The sequence below is a fragment of the Pipistrellus hanaki genome (assembly GCF_964339955.1).
Source record: "Pipistrellus hanaki genome assembly, chromosome: 10".
In the NCBI taxonomy this organism is placed as follows: Eukaryota; Metazoa; Chordata; class Mammalia; order Chiroptera; family Vespertilionidae; genus Pipistrellus; species Pipistrellus hanaki.
The window spans coordinates 21,570,138-21,594,855 of NC_140512.1; the positions used below are offsets into that span (position 1 = coordinate 21,570,138).

Here is a 24,718-nt window from a genome sequence, read left to right on the forward strand (position 1 = left end):
TATATCATGTTAACATCCTTAACTATATGTTTTAATTATGTTGAGTACTAGAAAGTGAACTCAACTGACAAACATAAGGAAACCCTATATTTTGAACGCAAATCTTAATGATTACATCATATTAAGTACTTTAAAATTTATAACAAAAATAAAACAACTCATCAATTTCTATTATGGTATGAAAGGGTTTTGTAATGTTGAGTAGGAAAATATACTTTGGAAACCTTAGTTCTGTTACTCTTTAGGTACATACCTGGTTAGTATAATCATCATGATTTGCCATTAAAAGAAAGCCACCATCATCTAGAATCACACAATCCATTACCTATAAAAATAAAAATAACAGTTAACACATATTTAGAAAGATTAGAAGGTTGTGCTATCATTACTTAGATACACTGTAGATATTTATAACAATATAAGAAAAATTCCAATGATTATGTCTTCTCTTGGATACACATGCTCAAGAGATTCTGATTAAATAAATTAAGGGCATGCATAGATTCATATCAAATCCCCACTATCCATCCAGTTAAAACTGTTAACCTAGTCTTAACAAATCATAAGAATAAATCAGAAATCTTCTTGCCACTCCAAAAATCACCTTAATCATTCGGTAAACTGAGTAGATAAAAATATTTAATAATGTATAATTTATTATTTTAAGAACATTTTTAAGACTTGACAGAAAATATTTCTGAATGAATTTTAGTCACCAAGTTTCATAGACTAAAAAAAAAAGTCTGGGGAGATATATATATATATATATATATATACTTGGTTAGATCATTTGAAATTTAAAAGCAAAAAAAATGCCTGTGACAGAAAAAAAATCATTAATCCTGAAATATGGAATAAATTCCCACCTAACTGAAATCATGTGTAAATGCATGAAATCAGTATAATAGTTTTTATTATATAAAAACCACAATTTGAAACACTGTTTTCAGAGTTGGGGACGTGGTCATTCCATTTTCCTACTGTGGAACAGCCTGCCAAACCTTTGCTCTAAAAATATAGTTCCCATAATCAATGTGTACAAAATCTCTATAAAAATGGACAAACTAATATAAAAATAAATAAATTAATGACATAATTTTGATGACTAGAAGTGATCAGATTATATAAAGCCCTTGCTTCATTGGGGAATAGATGACTAGAGGAGTGGAATACATCCTTCCTTATTCATTTTTTTTTTTTTTTTTTTGAATAGTTTTCTAGTTTCATTCTTAAAGCATCTTCAGCTTTTTTTTCTGAACAAAAGAAAAAGTCCACATTTGCTTTTTCAAACTCTCAAATGGAGATAAAACAGAAGGCAATGTGAAATTCCATCCGTGTCAGTAGAACTTTATAATGAACTAGAGGCCTGGTGCATGAAATTCGTGCTCGGGGAGGGCGGGTGCCGCTCAGCCCAGCCAGCATCCTCTCCAATCTGGCACCCCTGGAGGGATGTCCAACCCCGTTCAGGCCCCAGTGGGATCGGGCCTAAAAGGGCAATTGGACATCCCTCTCACAATCCAGGACTGCTGGCTCCCAACTGCTCACCTGCCTGCTAGCCTGATCACCCCCTAACCTGCCAGCCTGATTGATGCCTAACTGCCTCTGCCTGCCAGCCTGGTCACCCCCAACTACCCCCCCCTTCCCCCCGCCCTCCCGCCAGCCAGTCATCTTGTGTGTTATAGTGATGGTAAATTTATATATCACCTCTTTATTATATAGGATTATATAATCCTTAGGTTTAGTTAAAAAAACAAACAAACACTTTCTCATCATTGTGAATACAGTGTTGAACAAACTTATGAGGAAATGCAAAAGCGGGGGAAGGACTGCATGGATAAGTAGTAAGAATACCTTGGTTAGAAAATGCCCACCCAGGAATAGAGGTAAAGATACATAGGTGCAAAAGAAGCTAACAGAATTGAGATAGAAGAGAATACAGTCCTTATTGATACGCCTTTATTATAATTCCCCATAATATAATCTTTTTTTAAATAGAAGGATTTAAAGTAGTTCACAACTTCATAGTTAATTTTTTAAACTTGATTATTTTAAATAAAATCTTAGCAAGAGTAATAAGAAAAGAATTATACTAGTAGTTAAAATGTTTATTTTAAAGAGTTATCTTACATCACTGTTTCTTTTGCAGTCACAAACTGGACCAGCACACTGAAAGACAAAATTACAATTATTACCATATTTTGTAAAACTGAATTTTAATTGTATCATATTACCATGTTGCAATTATAAATAAAAATAAAAGTAATTTATCTAGTATAAAAAATTAAACATCAGTGTTTCCCATAACAAAAAAGATAATTATTTTATCTTTAGAAAATAGCAATAGTTATCTACATTAGCATTTAAAATGATATTACTTTTTATATTAAATGATTTAAATCTTTGAAAAAAAATTCATAATTTTGTTTCAGTTTAGTGGCACTGAAAATTTAGCTTCTGTATAAGATTTTACTTTTAATTTTATTCACATTTGAGAGTAAGTACACAGTAAAATAATTAAAAAAAAACATATATATATATCTTACCGGATCCCTGATTGATGTTTTGGTGAAATTCTCTATCCATGAATTTACATCAATTTTAATTCCAACAACTGAAAATATGTAAAAGAAAAATTAATATATATCTTTAAAAATGTAGTTATGATTCTCATATGTCAATTTTACTCCTCATATTTGAAAATTCCTGAGCAGATTAAGTTTCTTGAGATTTAAAAAAAAAATCAATTTAATTTCAGCTATACATTGAAAAGTCTATTTGAATTAATTTAAAAGACTGTAATTTTAGTTGCAACAAATATTTGCTACCTGATAATTCAGGTAATTTATATAATAGCATTGAATTTGGGTTGAATATAATGTTGGTTACAGTGCTATTTCTTGGGGTTTGCATTAAAAAGTAATGCTGATAGTTCTTCATCTATCACCTAAACTTCATTTATATTTACAAAACAGCTTATTCATTTGCCACAGCCTGGCCATTTAACCAATATAGCTGATAAGCTTAAAAAAAAGTGATAGTATTAAGAATAGCCTTATAAATATAAGGTCATTCAAATAGAATATCTTAGAGCAGTGGTCTGCAAACTGAGGCTTGCGAGCCATATGTGGCTGGCAACCTGCCGTTTGCCGCTCTGTTGACTAATGAGTTTGCCGACCACTGTAGGAGGCTTTCCTAACCTGGCCAATGCAATGTATGCCATAGGTGATTAAGAAATGTTGGCTAAAGAGCGACTAGATGAGAAGATGAAAGGTTGAGTGAGAGAATGGGAGAATGATTAAGCGTCTGAGCAATAACTAAATGAATAAAAGCAAGTGAGCAAACGAAGGAAGGGTGTATTGGTTAGAAGCGATGGAGTGAATCTCACAATGCAGTTGAGCCACTGAGGGATAAAACTGCCCTCAGGAGTAGGAAGGCAATTTATGAACCTTCTCCAGGTGGCCTAATGCATGCTCTCTGAACAAATCAAACAGCACTGAATCATTACAATGAAAAAATAATAACAGATACATTATTGTATCTACTCATTCCAGCCTACTTCCATTAATCTTCAGTTTTACAAACTGTTTTATTTGTTTGATTTCTTTCAACTGTTATTTTCCAACTTACTTTATTGGAAGCTTAAAAAAAAAATGGATCCTCCCTAATACTTTTTATAGCATAGTTATGCCATAATTTATCTTTTCACCCCAACAACGGAAACTAAACTTTCCATGTTCACATCATTACAAATATTCACATCTTTGGGTATGTATCCTTCTGCATATTCATGTGTCTTTCAGGTTGGATTTGTAGAGTGCGAATGCTGGACCAATCCAGCATTTAGAATTTTTACATATGACACTAAATTAACTACATACATTTGTGCCAATAGCATATAAACATATATATTTCATAGAAAATTCCTCAACTCCATATACTAACAACTTTATTTTTTCCCCAACCTCAAAGAGAAGTGATGGTATTATATTTTATTTTTAAAAACATTTTTCTGTCTTTGTTTTGGTTGAAACTTTCTGATAAACATTGCCCATTTTTTAATATAAACATTGGGTCACATTGAATATTGGTCATGTGTATGTATATAATATTTATGCTTACCTGCAGGTTTAAGAAGTTTTCCTTGGATATATATTTCTACCGCTTTGCTTACCATAATGCCTGATTCATAAGCTCCAGGTCCACTTTCTAAAAAAAAAAAAGTGGAAAATAGACCTATCTAAATAAATCAAATAATTTTGAATTTCTTTCAATTCATGACTATTCTAGCACAGGTATATGCTATATGCCAGAGTAATTGGAGTGTCCATGAATTGGTTTGCATTAATTGCCTTTGGGATGTGAACTGTTCAGCTTGGCTTCATGCACTCCATAATACAATGGGTGCATGCCAAACCTCTGCCTCATGACATTTGCTAAAATATTGGCAGCTGAAGTGGAAAGATTTATCTTAAATCCTCAAACTGCCTTTGCATTTAAAGAAGATAATGTCTCTGGACAAAACTAAAATTTTCTGAACTTCTTGTAAAAATGAGGATAAATAACTATTTCCACAGAGGTTAATTAAATTAAAAACTTTTGGGGGAGATAACAATATTTTAAAATATGGCTATTAATTTCTATATTTAATATATTTAGAGTACAGAAAATCGATTAATTACATTTTTTTAAATTAAGCATTCTTCAATATATTTTCAGTTTGTGAAATGAGGGTTTACCTACATGTTTATAGTATTATGCATGCCAGTAGATAAGCTGCTTCTACATTATTGGATGACTGTTTCCTATATGTGCATTTTACCTCCTCAGTTAAATAGATGCTTCTGACTTTTCAATGTCAGCATATCGTGTAATGACTATTCTGAGCAATTAAGTTATATTTTGGGGGAGTAATGCAAGCAGTAGGAATAATTTATTATTTTTTAATGGTAAAAGCTAAATTTCAAGGAATACTTACTGTTAAAGTAGGGAGCAGTGAAAACATAGTTATCATTATCAAGACTCCTTTTATAGAAGCTGTCCTCATAGGTTTCTGGGTTTTCTTGCCAATTTTCTCCAGCCCTAATGAGGAAATGGCTCATCATTTTTATTCTTTAATCTACCTGATAACTTACATTTCCCTTTGTGGACAAAACCAAAAATTACCGATATGAATACATCTCAGGTATGCCCAAGCAAGTTAGTGGTAATTAATGGTGTATATGATTCTCATTACTAAGAAATAGATCAGCATTGAACTTATAGAAAAAACTGACTCCTACGTTTTACCCTGCCACTTACTAACTAGGTAATTCTGGACAAGTCAGTTAATAGGTCAATTAATATTAATAAGCCTGCCCAGCCCACTTTATAGACTGTTCTGAAGATAAACAGAGGTAAGATTCATTGATGTACAGTGAAAACAATAAAGTGCTATTCAAATATAGTCTATAGGCTATAACCATTATGTTCATTTGACTAGGTTAGTTTGTACAAAGAGAAACATTATTTAAAATATCTTAAATTATGCAATATATATGATAGGCAAATATAAGCACATTACTGGAGAATTATATAAAAAATGAAATATTTTGTAATGAAAGTATACTTTAAACAGTGATTCCAATTTAATGTATGAATAATGATCAGTGTCTCTGAAGAATGGCTTTCTCATACAGTAATGAACAGAGTCTTGCCGTAGTCTTTTGTAATGCTCTTATTTTTACAGATGTTATTTGAACTTACTCTTTGGGATAAACTCTGGTAATCCCACCATCAGTCACAACAAACCGAGCTTTCACTCCCTTGCTAGAACAGAAGACAGAAAAAGGAAATATTTTATTCAACTGACTCTCTGAAAGTTACTAATTTAGGTGTTGGTGATACAAAGATAAATAAAACTATTTATTAAAATACAGATATCCAAAGTAAATATATCAAAAGATGCAACTGTGTTTTAATAGCTAAAATACCTAAGAAATAATTAATTAAAAGGAAGACATTTCCTATGATATGTCTTCCTTCCTGATGCTTAAGGAAGACATATCATAGGAAAAGAATAATAGAGCTGAATTTTGAAGATGGAATAGGCGCTAACAGGGATGACAGAGAAAGCTAGTGAAGAGTGATTGCATCGGGTGTGATAAAAGCGAAAGGCACAAGGTGAGAAAAAATAGGAAGTCAAGTTTTGAGTACAAGCTTCTAAGAATGGTCAGCTCATGAATATCATCTTAAAATCTATGCTGGAGAGTGCCACCTTTAGCCTAGAATTGGAACTGCATTTTAAAAGTTAAGACTGGTGTGAGTTATATGAAGATTATAGACAGGGGATTGTTGTAGGCAGAGGAATGGGAAATATTAAAGGCATAAAAGTCAGTTGCTGTAATTTCTTAAAAACTGAAATTAGGACTTTGCGTATAAAGAGAGGAAAACATTGTTAGAATAAATATTTAGCATTTGAAGATTGATTGGAAATGGATGGAAGAGAGAGTGTAAACGAGAACCATCATCAGATTTGTCAGTTTCTTGATTGGGCACACGGTAGGAACCCTATTTTACCACATGTAGAAACACACACAAACATGCCTATTCACACGTCAGTGCACACACTGCATGTAAAGCTGAGTAATGGCAGGTGTCACTCCTCACATACACCCACAACTGCAAATGCAAGTTGTCAACAATTGCAAAATAATTTTCTCAATAAATTGTTATTAAAGATAAATAACAAACTTTAGATTTGATGCGTATCTCCAGACATTCCCCAGAAAGATGCTAAAAAGAACAATACTCACATGTTTTTCTGCTTACTCCAGTAATTTTGGACCAGTTCACTTGTAAAACCTGCATCCAGCAAGACCCGGTTTATCAAATCCGTGTTACCTAACACAGAAAAAGGAGACCCTCCATGAAACCCACATACTTCTAAAGGTAAGATAATGAGACAAATATATTATTTCTAAAAGCAATTTAGAATGAAAACTATTTCTATGAAATTAAAATAAATACTATATTTATTTTCTGCATTTTTCATCTTTCCTGGACTTTTTTTTTAGGCTATGGTCAGAATTAGTAGTGGAAAAGCCAATTCTAAATGAGGGAACTTATTTTTTGAACTGTGCTAACAAGAAAAATGAAATATGCCATCAAGAAACAATGAAGAAATAGTATTCTCTTTTGCTTTTGTGTAGTAATTTCAAACTAGCATAATTTTATGGACAATTTTATATATGAATATAAAAATGCATAGTTATGTAGGCTTTTGTTTGTTTTGGCCAAGGAACATAAGTTATCACACACCATCTCTATTCCAAGACAAGCTTTTGCAATCTACTGATATTAGTGAAGGATGCTATCAGCTCCAAGTTCAAAGGTAATAGGGAAGATAGATGATAAAAACCAAGGGTCAAATTAATACACATTTAAAAAACACTTTTTCTTCAGGCTCCTCTGCTCTAAGCCCATGAAGCTCTGAATAACCTGTAAGTACCCTCTAAAACTTCATATCAACATTTCATTTTATTCGGTAAGGAATATGTGGTATTACTTATGCTATTACTACGAGAGGTGGGGGTAAGATTAGGCTTACCAAACATTTTGGTTGGTTTTAATTATTTTAATTTTTAGGAATAAAAGTAAAGATTTTTAAAATGTTTTAAAAGCTAAGAATTCATAAATCTTTATGAAGTTTCATAGAATGAATGATGCGAATTTCTCTAAAAGACAAATGTAATAAAGACTACTAAAATTTCTTTATCCCAATTTTATTTACTTCATAAAATGGGGAAATATAGAAGGTTAATTACAAGGTTGTGATCAAAATAGAATGTCAGCAAGAAAACAAACTATTAAGGAATACTGCTTATCTTTATATCTTTTTATTCTATTCATATTAAAACTCATTATGTAAATTGGAAAATATGTGTTATATGTTTGTTTTCCTCTATATAGCAAGAACAATGTTGGCCGAAGCCAGTTTGGCTCAGTGGTAGAGCGTCGGTCTGCGGACTGAAAGGTCCCAGGTTTGATTCCGGTCAGGGGCATGTACCTTGGTTGCGGGCACATCCCCAGTAGGGGGTGTGCAAGAGGCAGCTGGTCTATGTTTCTCTCTCATTGACGTTTCTAGCTCTCTATCCCTCTCTCCTCCTCTCTGTAAAAAATCAATAAAATATATTAAAAAAAAAAAAAGAACAATGCAATGAAAAACCTTCAGAAGATTATTCAAAATTAAGCTTCTTAAATTTGAAAGGAGCAAAGGTAAGCATGTCCTATTTCCATCTAAACACTTGCAAGTATCTATTTTCTGGCTTTTAAATTTTGAATTTATTTAATAATCTAGTAACATTTCTTTACTAGGGTCATGTTGTTACATCTTACCATTAAAATGTTATAAAGTAAATAAACCATCACAACAAACGAAACTGAACGAGGATCTGACCACACTGAAACAATTATTGTGAATTAATGCATACTTACAGGATGGATTGTTTGGAGTTTTCCTATCAATAAACTCATTGAAATTTAAAAGAAATTCCGTGTTATTATCTGATATTTTAAGGTCACTGCAGTAATCTCTGAAAAAATATTTTAAGATATTGGGTATTAAAATCAAAACATTGAAAATGTACACATAATCATAGGAAGTGGAAACACTTTTCTTACTAGCCATAAGACTGAGAGAGGCCTAACTAGGCTTCACCATCCCCGAGGAAGAACCCAGTCTTCACATCCCTAATTGGAGAGTTTTAACCACACAAGGTGCTTTGAACTTTCACTCTGTGCCCTTCTGTTACCGCATAGCTCCAGGCCAAAAGCAACTTTGACCTCTACCAATAGAAGGTATCTAGTGTGGTGAGCAATTAACAGTGTCATCCTGTGTATGTGTGTGTGCATGTTTATCCTTGCTGGTTGAGTTGTGCTGCATTTTGAAGTCTTCTAAAGACATATTGACTACTTTTGATTACAGTAAACATCAGAGTATCAAATAGTAACCCGATTGTTACTAATATCAAAAGCTAGAAAGTGTTGAAAGTACCCTTTTAAGGAGAGTTGTTGAATTAGGATGGAAAAAAGTGAAAAATTTTTAAAACGAAAATGTGAGAAGATATGGAATGTTGTGTCAGTGGAATGAGCTCTTTAGTAATAAGATGATCCAATAGGACCACAGAAAATTACCCACCGTGAGGAGTGTGGGGTCTATGCCACAGGCAATAAGTAGCAAGAAGCTGATGGGGATAGTTGAGAGGTGAATATGGAGTTAGGCAGACAGCATTGATGTTGGTTGCCCATTAGCCTAAAGGTTATTCAACACAGGCCTGGGAGCTTAAGGAATCAAGATAGTCACCATTTCTTAGATTTTTTTTTTTTTGTTTGTTTGTTTCCCCCAAAGGATTCACACATGTCTGTTGCATAGCCAAACAATACGTGTCATTACCAAAACTTCTAAATTCATCGCTAACAACATGCTATATACCTTCTATTTTGCACTGTTTCTCTAAAAGTGATCACTTTTACAACATTGATCATTGTTCATTTCTTTTGGGAAAATGATTCCCTAGAAAAGTGAAGCAGCAAGGTGAAGACATGTTTGCCTGACTTTAAAAAAAACGGACTTCAATTTGCTGAAGACACTTTCAGGGCCTGTAATCTCTTTTGGTCACTTTCTGTTTCTGACCGATTAGCTTTGTAACTTAAAAGGCTTTGAAACTGCAGATCTTTACTATTAGAAATTTGGCAAATTACTTCTAGAATACTGAAAATGACTGTTTTCATTCTGTTCAGCAACCTTAAATAAGTCACAGATTATCACTGAACTTTAGCCTATTGAAAATTGCTATTTATTTCTCATTCTAACTCATCTTCTTTGAAATGCCTTTCTCATTTCTGGACATCCAAGAAAGACAGCCAAATTAATCTATGTTTTAGACTTTTCAGTCCTATGACTGCATGCCTCTTTAAGGCAGGAATGTTCTGTGCATCTAAATTCTCAATGTTTTCCTTTTGCAGTTTTTAAATTGAGGAAATTACAAAAACTGATTAATCATGATCAAATAGTTTCATTTATATAAGAATTAACAAAAATGGCTATATATATCTTTAAAATTATTTTAGAATAACTATTTTTAATACCCTTTATTAAATCCCTTTTCCTCTCCTTCCTCTTACTACAACCGTAAATAATAACGATTTATCTAGAGCTCATATCTTACCAAGAACTTTGGTATAAACTTTGCATGCATAACCTCATTAGAAATTTACACAAACTCTGAGGTAGGTGTTAGCAACATTTGAAAGCAAAGAGAATTTGAGTAACACACCATAACAATGAGCATCCGGGTAACAAACCCAGAAAGTCCTGCTCTAAAGTTTGCTACACTGTTTCCCATTAATAACAGTGACAAAAGTATATGACTGCTGTCCTATATACATAACTTTCTGTCTTTCCTTGCCAATTATTTTTTATCCCAACTTCCTAATTACCTTATTTTTCACAACTCTTTGAATACTTTCTCAGGAAACCTTCCCTACAAAAAACGTTTTACTCAGATATACTAGTACTGACTGTTCTTTTGACACCAATCAGTATTTGTGTATTCGATCTATGCTCATATCTTGGAGTAAAAAGGAAACTATTATTTCACGTCTCTAAAACTGTTTCCTGATCTGTGAAACAGGACAATAGCACTGATTTATTATAGAGTTCTTTTGAGCGGTAAATATACTTACGCATGTAAAGGGCTTAATGTGTGTTCCTTGAGGTGTCACAAGTTACAACAGCATTGCTTCCCTTCTCTGGTGGATTTGCTCCATCCATAAACACATAGGAAAATACCAATCTTCCAGGAAGTCAGGTTGATACTGAATATGCCTTAGGGCAAACCGCTGCTCCGAGCCACATGCGGCTCTTTGGCCCCTTGAATGTTCTAAAGCCACTTCTTCAAAATAGACTCGCCCAGGCTGAAAACCGACTTCTGCGCATGGGCCACGAAGTTTCAATTGCACTCTACATGCATGCCTGCACGTGGTATTTTGTGGAAGAGCCACACTCAAGGGGCCAAAGAGCCGCATGTGGCTCTCCAGCAGTGGTTTGCCGACCACTGCCTTAGGACACAGAAATGTCCCATTGGCTAAGTCCTTGCTAAAGTCCATTGCTTACCAATTGGGAATGAGACCATTTATCCTCTCTGGGAGTGTCCACACCTCTATTTTCTACCATGTCTGATGGTGAAGCACAGAAGCCAATCAGCATGGTTTGTTATGTAAGACCTTCTATAGGGTAAATATATTCTTGTGTGTATATGAGTGTGTGTGTATATAACATGTAAAAACAGAGAGTGTTTGTTTTTTGTATGTGTGCATGTGTAGACATACAAATGCAAACATACAATTCTTCATTCTTGTTGCCTAGTTAGTTCCAGCAAAAGCAAAGCCTCCATCTGTCTTGTTCACTATTGTATTCCCACATCAGCACAGTGCTTAGCACATAGTAGTTGCTTAGTAAACACCCGAATGAGTAAATCAATGAGTTAGCAGGATTCTTTTACTTTTTAAAGTTCTTGTTTTCTTTGGTTCCATAATTTGGCATGACATTAACCCAGAGCAGCAATGTGGACCCAAATTCAGAACTGTTATCATTCATACAAGCTATAAAAATAAAATAAAACCAAACCAACCTTGGTGCTAAGAATGTATAGCCAGATTCTTCAAAATTATCCGGCTTCAGTGTCTCTGAATCTGCAAAGATAATGTTACAGGGTTAGATAAGCAATCAAGAATATATATCCTGAGAGTCTATGGTAATAAGAAGGCATTAGGAATATAATCTAATGAGAAAATTAAAATATGTGTATATTCTAAACTGAAATACATCAGTTAATATAACTATCCTCCATACTTAAAAAAAAATAAACTTTAATTTTGTAACATGGATTAAAACAGTTTTATCAGAGAAAATGCTAAGTTTATAACTTTCCCATTTACTAACCATATCCTAACCAAAATATTCTTTTAAAAATAATTTTTTATCAATAATTCATCACAGGTATTTAAAATGTCAACATAACAATTTTATGATATATGGTAAAGAAAATGATTTCAATAAACCAATTAATGCCTGAGTGAATTAGTAACATTTTTCACATTAGCATGGATTAGTAAGTGGAAGGATAAACACACACAAATATTTAAGTCTGAGACAAAACTGGAATGTGAAACAGGCTCCATTTGAAAACACAAGCCTATTCTTTCCCCGTTTTGGGCCGCTAAGGTTTGAGTGATCATAGAGGAAAATCTAGCAAATGAGAAGCACAGAGGATAATATCCATTAGGAATGGAAAGATCAGTGGAAATGTCAAGTGTACTAAACAGGAAAAAAAATGAGCAACAAGAAAAATACTTGCCCTTCATTTTGCCCTTTTTTGCTGTGAAAATCCATCAGAAAGAGAAAGCAGGGAAACAAAAAAAAAGAGGGTAAAGCAAAGGGGGTCACAAGCAATATTTTATTCAATGACTTCCTTGAATAAAAATATTGTGCATAGATCAAAGGTTCATTATGTACAGCTGTAGTCTGGAAAAGAAGACACATTTTTGGAGACTGGAAAGTATGCCCCGTCCATTACTACTAGAGCCCTCTATCTGTACTGTGGGTATTTCAAGGGTCTATTCTGCAGTGGTTAATGCAGGTGCAGTACTGATGTTAGCCTATAAACAAAACCATTTACCAATCATCAAAGACCCGCTCTAGTCATGCAAAGTTACTGCTTGTGAAAAGACCATCATATCTATCGAATAAAAGTGATTGAAAAAATGTATAAAATACCACAATGTACTACAATATGAGAACCAGGACTGCAGAGGGCAAAGGACTGACAGAGAAATGAAAGAATCTAGTTTACTTATTCTTTAGATTTCTGATATAAAATATATATGTAAATATGAATACATCTTTTACTTTATTGTATTAGGAAAAATTTAGGGTGTTAGTAATAACTGAGCAATGTGCAAAGGATATGATGGTCCTTTTACATCCCTAAGTCTAGCCACCCAAAACAAAACAAAGATTAATAATGATTTGAAATATTCACTAGTGTTAACAATTACTCCACATTCCAAATGATACTTAAAAGAACGAATTCATTTGAGTTACTGAAGACATTAATTTGGGTTATGAGAAAAGGTCAATCCACCAAATCAAAACCAAAGACCAGTGCAATCTAATATTTTTCAACGAAGTAGAACATGTGGAGCACAATAATATTCTTGCCAAAAGCAACGACAAAACGAAAAACAAAAAATAAAAAAAGAAAAGGTAAAGCTTTACTTGCACAGTGCCATGAGCAGAGACCATGTGACACATTTTGCATCAGCTAGCGGACCCTTAAAACAACAGCAACAGAGGACACAGCACTGCAATGATTCTATGAGCACAAAGCGAGGCAGGGAAGGGTGGGTGGTGGGGACTGCCAGAGAGACTGGAGTACCTGCTCATATTCTATCCATGTAGAATATTTCTTGTTCCTTGCATGTTTGGAATGGGTTAGAATCATTGCTGTAGATTTAGTAATAAACAGCTACTAGAATGGATAAGCCTTGGGTATTCCAAAATCTAGACGCCTTTCAACATGTGATGCTAGAGGATAGTAAATAGACCCTGAAGTTGCTTTCACAGTACTTACATCTGGCCTGAGTTATTGTCTCTTCTATTTTGGCTTTTATATAGTAAAAACTGTAGGTTGGTAATACCAAGGCCAAACTGCAATAGAAACAAGAGAAGCATAAACACAAACAAACAAAAATGAAACATAAAAATAAAAATTAAAACAAAAACACCACACGTCAAGTTCATGGAAAAAAATCCAAAAATATTTTTTCATGGGGAGGGAAAGACATGTTACCTTGACAGTAAAATGCATTCAGCTAATAGAGTATTTAATCTGATCCTGCCATCCTGAGTCACCCAGTTCTCTCCATTATAGGGGATCAGAAGACACATGGAAAATAAGCATCTAAATATGCCCAGAAATTAGCTGAGAAAGAAAGCTCATGGGTACTATATTTCCAGAAAACATTTGAGTGTTAAAAAATATAGAATAATACTGGAGTATATTTAAACAAAGTAAATAAGATTGATGAATTAACTATAATGTTAAAGTGCTTTATAGCAAGTGTATGCTATTAAAAATTACAAATGTATTACCATTTCTATGACAATTTATATAATCATCTGAAATATACTGTTTTAAAAATCATTTTCCTCTTTTAAAAATGTATCTTTATTATTTTTATTATATCTTTAGAGTCATGTCGATGTACCCTTTTTCTCCCCACTGACCCCGTCCAGCCCACCCCTTCTCTCCGCACCCACTCCAGGCCTTCACCACACTATTGTCTGTATCCATGGGTTGTTCATCTAAATAACTACTTCAATACTCTTATATTTAGTATATGTGCTGCCGAAGCGAGCACTCAATACTCTTATGTTTAGACAAGTCCACAGAGTCTGTTAATGGGAAAAGTCAGATTCCTTTATAGCACTAAAACAAAATTCCCTGCTCATGCCATTGGTTCTTACCCAATACTTCAGATTCATTTATTACAGATATTCCATAGCCCTGGGAAATTGCTGTCAGGTACAACAGGGCATACAACTTGAGCTCAGTACTTTACAGGACTCATGGGATACTCTAGATATACAAAATAGAGGGCAGGTCCTGTGCAAATCTTAAACCAAGTTCACAGCGATCTAGACAGAGGATGGTGAGAAAAACCTGTCTTCAAACCTTGTCTGAGTAACTGAACAAAAAAAACAAAAAAAAGCTGACAGCCAGGTAACCTTGCTGTTTTGAAGTTGCCAATTAATAAAACACATAATGCATTAAAAGTTAAAAGATGTCAGAAGATTTGAGTATTAAGCAATTTCCAAAAATACAACCGCATGTATGAAATTCTTTTATTCTTATAAGGGCTAATATACATGCGTAGGACATTACTAATTATGCCACGCCTACATTTGCTGTTGCAAATGACTTCTGCAATTCTTTGAATATAGAAGGAAACTTAGGAGCTAATGGGTGCAAGATAATGAGGCAATCTCAAAGATTTCCGATGCAACTGTTTTCAAAAAGTGAGGCGAGGTTAAGTTGATCAATTGAGTCATTCAGGATTCGCCTTTAATATGTAATCTAAAATGTAGCCGTGTACAGGAAAAAGTGTGCCTATTTAGGCTTCTAAATATTTTCTAGACATTTTCAGATCTTTCAAATAACTCAAGCCTCATACCATGGCTTTGGGATGAATGCCCAGATTGTCATCTCATTACTTTTTCCTAGGGACAATACAGAACAGGGAAAACAAAAATATACAAAATTCCAGGTTTTTCTTCTTATACATGCAAAAAAAATTCCTTCTATGAAGAATAAAAAAGCAGTGGTTTATTTGCTACAACTTAACTGTTCAGTTAAGGTAGCAAAATGGGCAAATGCTTGCTACCTCCAGTTCTCAAACCTTTTCCCATCACTAAGTAATTCATAGACTTTCCTTATGGATAAAGGTCAGAGAAATAAAACGTTATGTACATTTAATGCAAATCTCTACATTCATTTTACAGGTAACTTCCTTTAAAGGGAGGCAGAGATTAAAATTAAAATAAGCAGTGCAATTAGCCTGAAAGCAAGATGACCTTTCACGATTCACTTGCCACGTATAAAATGTGGAGCAGAATTACTGAGCATTTGAAGATTGTCTCCTAAAAATCCCTCTCCAGGGAAATTAGGACATTTTTACTACCCCATCAGCATTTATTGCCAAGAGAAACTTCTAATTAAAACCGATAACATTATATCATGTGGTTGCCACAGTGTCGTTCTGTAAGCTTGTGTTACATCTCATGTACCATAAAAAAAAATTGTACGGCAAGCCTCGAGGGACACGGTAGTTTTAAAAGTGACACATTAAATATATGTCTGGCCTGGAACTCGGGTTGTTATTTGTGGATACACACTATTCTGTAGAAAAATATAGTTACGTGTAATTATTTCCATCTTAAGGCAGCAGTTATTTCTTCAACCTGCAGCAGATAAGATCTTTACCAACATTCCCCCTCAACGATACTTCCATATACAGTGTTTGCTGTTTCCCTCCATATAAAACCAATAGACCAAGGCGGCTTTATTTTCTCCTAAGGATTCAAGTCCAATAAATCCAGTGGTCACAAGATGGATGTTAGACCCATGTAATATTTATGTGACTCATATAAATACGATTAACTAGTGAAGTAGAATAGAACACTTTTCAACTCGAAAAATGTTTCACTATAAACCAAACTCTTCATTAATGCTGAGAGAATTCTATTAATATAATTAATTATTGTATTTCAAAATGTATCTAAATTATGTCAAAGCTCCAGGAGACAAAAATCACTAAGTGAAATTTGGTACCTCGTTCATTAAATCAACACGTGCCGTGTTTCTTTAATTTAGATGGAACCTTTTGTTCTAAATTGGTATCTGTGAATTTATTTGTACAGACATCCAGGCAAGTACTTATAATGGAAAGAGATGGAATCTGGCTCCAAGTTGTAGGCTGGGGAAGAGAACGAATGACTCAGACATGCAGAAGAAGGGAAGATGGGCTATCCAGAGAGCAGTAATTTGTACGGGGAGAGCAGTGGGAGAAAAGACAGGGTAGAAATATGCGACGTGAATTATCAGAATTGGAAGTTGAAATTAAACTTGCATGAAAATGGGAAGAGACTAAAGTTCTATAAACAGGTAATATGCTCAACCCTGGAGAAATAAACATTCACCTGTCCACACTGTGTGTTATGTCTGGATGTGTGAGGAGAAGGGGCTGAAGGTAATAAGCATTTGAGAGACTGTTACAGACACACTTAGGTAAAACAGAATGAGAAGTAAAAATACCCCCAAAGTATAATCTGGCTGCAGTAGGAATAAGTCTCATTGACAGCTCATAGTCAGGATCACAAGGTAACAGTTTTTCTAATTTAATATTTGCCCATCTAAGGAACAAAGGCACAGAGTGCATTCCCAACAGTACATCCGATCCTGTGTGTTATCATAAAACCATCTCTAAAGAGATAAGGCTCCTAGCCCTGGCTGGTGTGGCCCAGTTGGTTGGAACATCATCCCATTCGTCTGAAGTGAATACTTTAATTCAACATACAAATGAATATAGTTAATTACCTGTAGTCTGTTCCATTGACAGGGGTCCATGTATATGTCCTGTTTCCTTTGTCAATATATCTCTAGAAAAAAAGTTTCACATGGTTATTCTCACCTCTTAGTCTATGTAAATTTAAATAAGCAAAAACAAAAACAAAAACAAAAAACCCAACACATTAGTATCTATTTATAAATCCAATGGTCATTTAACATCCCTCCTCACAAATTTCTGATCTATTCTATGTTATAATGTTTATTCTGTTATGGATATAAATATGAATAAAGCAAAATGTTAGGACAAAATAAATACCCACCTGATACATTTTAAGAACTTGAAAATCTTGGCAATTTATGCCAAATTACTAGCCCAAATACTTTAAAAACACTTCCTGAAAAATAAGCGTTAATAATGAAATAGGATTATGAAATGTTAGGTAAGGCTCAGATAATCCATACTAGAGTATGTTTGAAAGAAATGGTCATAATACCAGGAAATTAATGCAGTGTGTATAGATCCAAATGTAAGATTAGCATATTACTATTCTTATTAAGCCATTACTACAGTTTTATCTATCATAAGAGGCTAACAACTCAGTATCATGAAGGTTGAAAAAAACAACTAAATCTACCAGGGAAAGGAAGCAAAGAGCTAAATAACTGCACAGATATAGACTCTTTCATATGCAGCTGATGAACAATACTAAAGAAATTATTCTTTCTTTCCTTAGATAAAGGGATAACACATTCATATCTTGTAATTCTTTTAGATATTTCCAGTTTAGTCATCCTCATCAGAACAGTAACAGTCACCGAATGAATTATTACTTGGAGTTAGGCAACATACCAAGTACTTTAGAGCAGTGTTTTTCAACCTTTTTTGGGCAAAGGCACACTTGTTTCATGAAAAAAATCACGAGGCACACCACTATTAGAAAATGTTAAAAAATTTAACTCTGTGCCTATATTGACTATATATAAAGTAATTCTCTTGAATAGGAATCAAATAAACACAAAGAAAGTATTTTATAATTACTTTATTATGAAATATTAAGTAAACAAAATAGTGAAAAATTATAAAATTCTTGTCTTGTCTGCACCTACGGCACACCAGGCAACATCTCACGGCACACTGGTGTGCCGCGGAACAGCGGTTGAAAAACGCTGCTTTAGAGTGACTGTCTCATTTAATCAACCTTTTGATGAAGATACTATTATTTTCCAAAAATTAATGATGAAGAAATAAAGGGGACTTGAAATGAAAGGATGAAGAAAAATGTATGATACTAAAACCATTGTATAGCAACTACACAATGCTGCCTTTATACATCTAACATCCCTCTTTTATTTATGTGAGTGGAGAGTGAGAGGAGGAAGGAATGGAATATTAAGGTTTGTGGACTAGTAAAACTCTTAAAATAATTTTTAAAAATAATGTTTACCAATTAGATACTGCTCAACAAACATGGCAAAGTAGTGTTGTTCTGCAAGTTGTAAAAATAATATAAAAATAATCAGATTAGGAAACATACAATATGACATTGTTTTCACTATTCCTAATAGGAAAACTCTGTAAGTGACTATTGGTCATAAAAATAACTTACAGTAAATTGAAGTAGGAAAATATTAAAGTGATTTAATAGAAACAAAAGTTGAGGAAAGAGTGTTCAAGTCAAAGAGTTGGTTGATGGAACAACATGGAAAAGTTGGTGAAACTGGTAAGTGGTATACATCTCTCCTGGAAGGAATGAAGGGGTAAACAGCACAGCTCAAGTCTGAGTAAAGAGAATTGAAGTTTTCACAAAGACTGAAATTGATATTTACCTCCCCTTATGTTCTCATAATGGGGACTCCAAATACTATTAATATAAGGAAAGCCACATGCCATTGAAGGATCCTATTTAGATCCTAGCTACAATTTAGGAAAAGATCTACTGAGGTATTCAGGAGAAATGTTTACATTTTAACAGTATGCTATAAAGATTAAATTAAATTTCTAGGCTCAAAAGCTTCTGAGTTCTATATTTTTTTTTCGAATACTCAAATATATGAATATGCATTTACTCTACATGTGACTAAAAACAGGCACACTCCTCGTATAAAGAATTCTTCAATGACAATGGAATAATAATAAACAATAAATTGTATTACATGTTTGTACCAGTGATGTATGATGGTAGCGGTGTTGTCTCCTGATTTAATGTCAGATTTATATGCAAGAAAATTATTACATGAAGTACATAAATGGTGCACTAAGATAAACCTAGTCAGAAACAAGTAAAAAACCAAAAAAAATGCTTTAAAGCTTAAATAATTAATATATGGAATACAATAATTAAAACATCTGCATCATTGTGCTTATTTCTTATAATGATAAAAATATTACAAGAACATATTGTCAATATAAGAATACATAAAAATGAAATTTAATTTTAAAAATAACGATAAAGAAACCAAAAACAACATTATTTTACAAAAATCCAAGAGTTAAAAATCTTATTGAAAGGGGTGGGGGTGGACTAGAAGAGGTCAATGGGGGAAAAGGGGACTTATGCAATATTTTCAACATTAAAGATTAAAAAATAGCCGAAATCAGTTTGGCTCAGTGGATAAAGCATCAGCCTGCGGACTGAAAGGTCCCAGGTTCGATTCCAGTCAAGGGCATGTACCTTGGTTGCGGGCTATCCCCAGTAGGGGGTGTGTAAGAGGCAGCTGGTCGATGTTTCTCTCTCATTGATGTTTCGAGCTCTCTATCCCTCTCTCTTCCGCTCTGTAAAAAATCAATAAAATATATTTTAAAAAAATATTATATCTATCTATCTATCTATCTATCTATCTATCTCCAGGAAAGAAGAGTACCTTAAAAATTGTTTATTGGAGACACCCCTGTTTTATAAATAAATATTGCTTTAATAGAAAAGAAACTACCAATATAAATTATTATTGACATGTATGAGAATAAGCCTGACTCAATTCTTACCTCATCTTGAGATTTAACCAGAGTTCTGAATGATTTTTCTCCATTTTCTCCATCTATCATTTTATTGCGAATCTAAGGAAAAATTAAAAAATACTTTATTGCCGATACTAATTGACCTATCAAAGTATGTTTATTAACATATTATACCTTATTTCAGAATCAACTGAATAAAAATAGCAGGCTGCTGCTATTCTCTGGGAATACCTTTTCAAAAGCTATCACATTACAGTAAGTTTACATTATTTTAAAAAAATAAGAACAAACTTAATGAAATATTTTCGATGGGGCATTAGTTTTTGAAATATAATCAATAAAACAGTGGACAATTACTTTATGGGATTAAGAGGAAACTAATACTTAGGAGAGGTGAAATAATGATTATAGTTACACAGTGGCATGAGAGTTCAAAGACCAAGCCCCTTACTGTTACATAATCGTACTCTAGAATATCAAAACACTTTACAACAAATATTCTTTAGCCACCAAAAATATCCCAGCATCAAACCTTGGCCCAGGATAATTATAATAAACTAGAGGCCTGGTGCATGAAAATTCATGCACTGGAGGCAGAGGTTCCCTCAGCCCATCCGGCCCCCTCTCACAGTCTGGGAGCCCTTAAGGGCAGGAGATGATCTGGTGACGCCCTCAAGGGAAGATGACGCCCCATCACACCTCTGGGGTGTCACACCTCTGCTGCTGCCACTGATGGCAGTGCAAGCCTCGGCTGGCCCTGGTTATTTGAGCCTCAGCATCAGCCCAAGGCACAGGCATGCCTCGGATGTCAGCTGACATTCCAGACTTGCCTGTGCGTTGGGCTGGCCCTGGGGAGTGGAGGGGCTGAGGGGACTGGGGGACTCCAAAGGCAAACTCGCGGAGCAGCTGGGCCTACCTGGGGAAGGGCCCAGCCTTGACATGCACCTGCTGCCCCAGCAGGGCCGAGGGGACTGGACAGTGCCATCTTATGGCTGTGGGCACCTCCATCTTTGAGGGCGGGGCAGTCAATTAGCATATTCCCTTTTAAAAATATATATATTTCATTCAATTTTTATAGGTAGGAAGGGAGAGGGATAGAGAGTTAGAAACATCGATGAGAGAGAAACATCAATCAGCTGCCTCCTGCACAATCCCTACTGGGGATATGCCCGCAACCAAGGTACATGCCCTTGACTGAAATCAAACTGGGACCCTTGAGTCTGCATGCTGACACTCTATCCACTGAGCCAAACCTGTTAGGGCAGCATATTCCCTCCTTACTGGCTGTGGGTGCCGCCATCTTTGAAGGCAGGACAGTCTATTAGCATAGTCCCTCCTTACTGGCTGTGGGCACAGCCATCTTTGCTATGGTGTAAGGGTCAATTAACATATTCCCTCTTTATTAGGTAGAACAATTAAATTCTATTGTACAATGAGGAATAAAGCTGTACAATGTGTAAAGCAAGTACAAATTAAAACACAATCTGACAAATTATGGTAAGAGAAGTTCATCCATCGGAAAGAATCTTAAAAATCTTTGGTCTGGAGAGCAAGAGCCTGGTTCAAAGCCTGATTCCGCTACTTACCAGCTGAATAACAGGAGACAAGCTAGGCAATTTATCCTCTTTGTACCGTGCATATCATCAGTACAACAGATAGAATGACAATAATAGCAATAACAATAATAATAATACCTATTTCAAAGGCTCTTGAGAATCCGTGACTTACATATCATGTACTCAATAAGTATTATCATTATTATTATTAATGATTATCCTTATCCTGATGGGAGACTCTCTCAGAGGAAGTGATATACAATTCTGGTTTTGAAATTAAATAGACATTTCCTGAAGAAAGAACACTAAGACAAACACGTCAGCTTCTCTATACATGTTGCTCATTGGTTGGTTGAATGGTTAGATCCCCTGTAAATTACATACTCTATGTGTTGTTTTTTTTTTAAAATTGAAATTTACATGTTTCATTTGTGTTGAGATACTTAAAATATCTCTACCTGTGAAATGAGAAAGAAACAAATACACCCATCTTAAAATATTTATTTATTTTCAGATGACCTTTTGGATAAGTGAGCCCAGAACCTAGATTTTTTTCAAGAGAAAAAGCATCCGAATTTGTGCATACAGTACCTAAGAGAGCACCCAACCCACTGAAGCTGCTCAACAGATACTTGTGGAATGGCGGATTCCAGCATTTGACCTGAGGATATTGCTCAGGCCTACTAATTACACTCACCTCCACTTTAATATCATTCTCTAATTCTGCATCAAGGAAATCCAAAGTTACTGGCTCCTGAGATTTGGGGTTCTACACAAAAAATAATAATAATTAAGCATATGTGGCATTGTAAAATAATGCTATATATAGAATAATTCAAGTAATATTTAAATTTAAAATTAATCTGTAAAGGTTACTTACCTAAGGTATAATAAAAATTATATAATAAAAAAGGTATATTCTTTCATATATATATATATATATATATATATATATATATATATATATATATATATATATAAAAGTAATAAATAAATAAGGCCAGAAATTTAAGCTTTAAGTGCAGCAAATTTTAATTAATCACCAGTTAAAGATAGTCTTATTTGGAGCACTGAGTTAGATACTACATTTAGAACCACAAGCTCTTGAGGGGAAATGACTTTGAAGATTCACTCAGAAGTTTCTTTTTAATTATGATGGAAAGGAGAAAAATATAGCCAAGTTATTAATATATTGAGCAATATAACAAAAGAGAATATATAAATAATATCCTTTCTTATTTGTATCTGTAAAGTAATAATAAATTCAATGAAGAAAAATACTTTCAAAACTATGAATGTGCTAAGCAAAACAGACTCTACTAAATGTATTCTTCTTTCTTACAATTCATTAAGATGCAGATTTCTTTCATGTATTTGAATCTCAGAACCTTTACAAATATTTTAATGTCAGGTTAAGTTTATTTAAGGTAGAATTTGTGGCAAAGGCATAAGCATTTTTAATAAAGTTTAGGTATTGTAATTGAAGTCTACCAAGAATAATAACCCGTGGGTTCATTAAAACTGTTCCCTGTTTTAACATCCCCTACTGCTACTTCTTGCTGGTGTCCAACAATAAAATATATTGTGGAAAAAGAAATATTTTTTAACTTATTTATATAAATGTATCAAAATAAAAGTTAGAGAAAAATAAAATAAAAGTTAGTCTGGCTAATTCACCTCATATGACATTTTTTAAAAGTTGTCAATTACAAAATGCAAACTTACTGAACTATTTGATAAACAAAAAATATAATGATTATCTTATAACACTTGCCAAGTAATGCAACATGCCATAGTAGAATTTCAATGTTCACTAGAACAATGAAATTGTAATAGGTATCTATAATTTTATAGTTGCAAAATTTTAGAAACCAGGTGCTTAATGTTTCATGAAAGAAATACTGCTATGTTATAATAATTATCTAAACAAAAGCAATAAATACAAACTGTGTTGCATTAGTACAAGGTAAATAGAATTTGAATAATTTCAGCCTCACAGGCTCTTCCAAAATATATTCAGATAATCACTATTTTAAAGAATGTTTTAGGAGGGTTGACTATCAAAGACAGAACCAATTATTAAAATCTACTGAAATTAATCATATCTTATTTATCGCAAATGATGACAAATAAGTACACATGGCATGTATTAATTTATAATTATAACAAAAGGCCTTCTTTTGAAGAGTAACTCCACTTAAACAATGACAATTTATGATTCCTATGGATTTTGATGAGGATTTTTTAAAGGAAAACTAACAAAAATAATTTCAACTGTGTCTGTCAATTTTATTGAAAAAATATTCACTGCTTATGAAGTCAATATCTAGAATCAGAAGATTCTAGATTACTGAAAATAAGTATTACATGGTTCAATACTGACTATTGTTTGGGTAGCACCTTGTTCGCTCAGAAGCCAATATTGATTTGAAATGTCACATATTTCATAAGAAGAAAATAAAAATCATTGTTGAAAATAATTCTAATCCTTTCTTTAAAGAAACAAAACAGAAAGTTTCTAACAAAAGGATATTCTATAGTAGAAAATATTATTAAGAATTGCTTATTTAAAGTCCCATAAACTAAATTATCTCCACACAAGCACCATTATACCAGCATTAAAATTTTAATAAACTCACTGCAAAACAAAGTCAAAATAATCAAAACATAAATAAGAATATTATCTTACATGCAATGGATAATGCATAGCATGACCAGACCCAAACAGCATGCATGGAGGAGGCATTATCAGGAAGAATTGGCAATATGAAGATGATGTCCCAATCCAACATATAAAGACACAGAGAAGAAAATGAAATAATAAAAGAAAAATGTCAATGAATAACTTGTACTTTTTAAATGGCAATCTGGCTGACCATTGTTTGAAAGACTCATCATAGGTACAGTTATAAAAAATGCAAAAGTAGAATCTTCTAATAGAAAGCAACAAGAGAGGCTTGAGAATCAGAATTGAGTTCCTCTACTCCGAATACTTTTATTTATATTTTACATATCTAACATTTTTCATTTGTAGAATT

At 33.6% G+C, this 24,718-nt stretch overlaps 1 protein-coding gene across 5 annotated transcripts in view; it reads right to left on the minus strand.

Moving 5' to 3' along the window:
* The window catches only part of CACNA2D1 (calcium voltage-gated channel auxiliary subunit alpha2delta 1), a 333,502-nt gene that overhangs the window by 19,291 nt on the left and 289,493 nt on the right, over positions 1-24,718 (minus strand). For 2 of the 5 annotated variants that reach the window (XM_084897069.1, XM_084897070.1), the window contains 13 exons: positions 22,378-22,449; positions 20,152-20,223; positions 17,196-17,257; positions 13,671-13,747; positions 11,670-11,730; positions 8,473-8,570; positions 6,792-6,879; positions 5,743-5,805; positions 4,976-5,079; positions 4,120-4,206; positions 2,544-2,611; positions 2,128-2,166; positions 254-325 (listed from right to left, as the gene is read on the minus strand). In XM_084897069.1, coding sequence (XP_084753195.1) covers positions 254-325; positions 2,128-2,166; positions 2,544-2,611; positions 4,120-4,206; positions 4,976-5,079; positions 5,743-5,805; positions 6,792-6,879; positions 8,473-8,570; positions 11,670-11,730; positions 13,671-13,747; positions 17,196-17,257; positions 20,152-20,223; positions 22,378-22,449 — 963 coding nt within the window. Of the gene's footprint in view, positions 1-253; positions 326-2,127; positions 2,167-2,543; positions 2,612-4,119; positions 4,207-4,975; positions 5,080-5,742; positions 5,806-6,791; positions 6,880-8,472; positions 8,571-11,669; positions 11,731-13,670; positions 13,748-17,195; positions 17,258-20,151; positions 20,224-22,377; positions 22,450-24,126; positions 24,319-24,718 lie in introns of those variants that run through there. The other 3 variants (XM_084897071.1, XR_014796169.1, XM_084897072.1) reach the window with 3 other exon arrangements.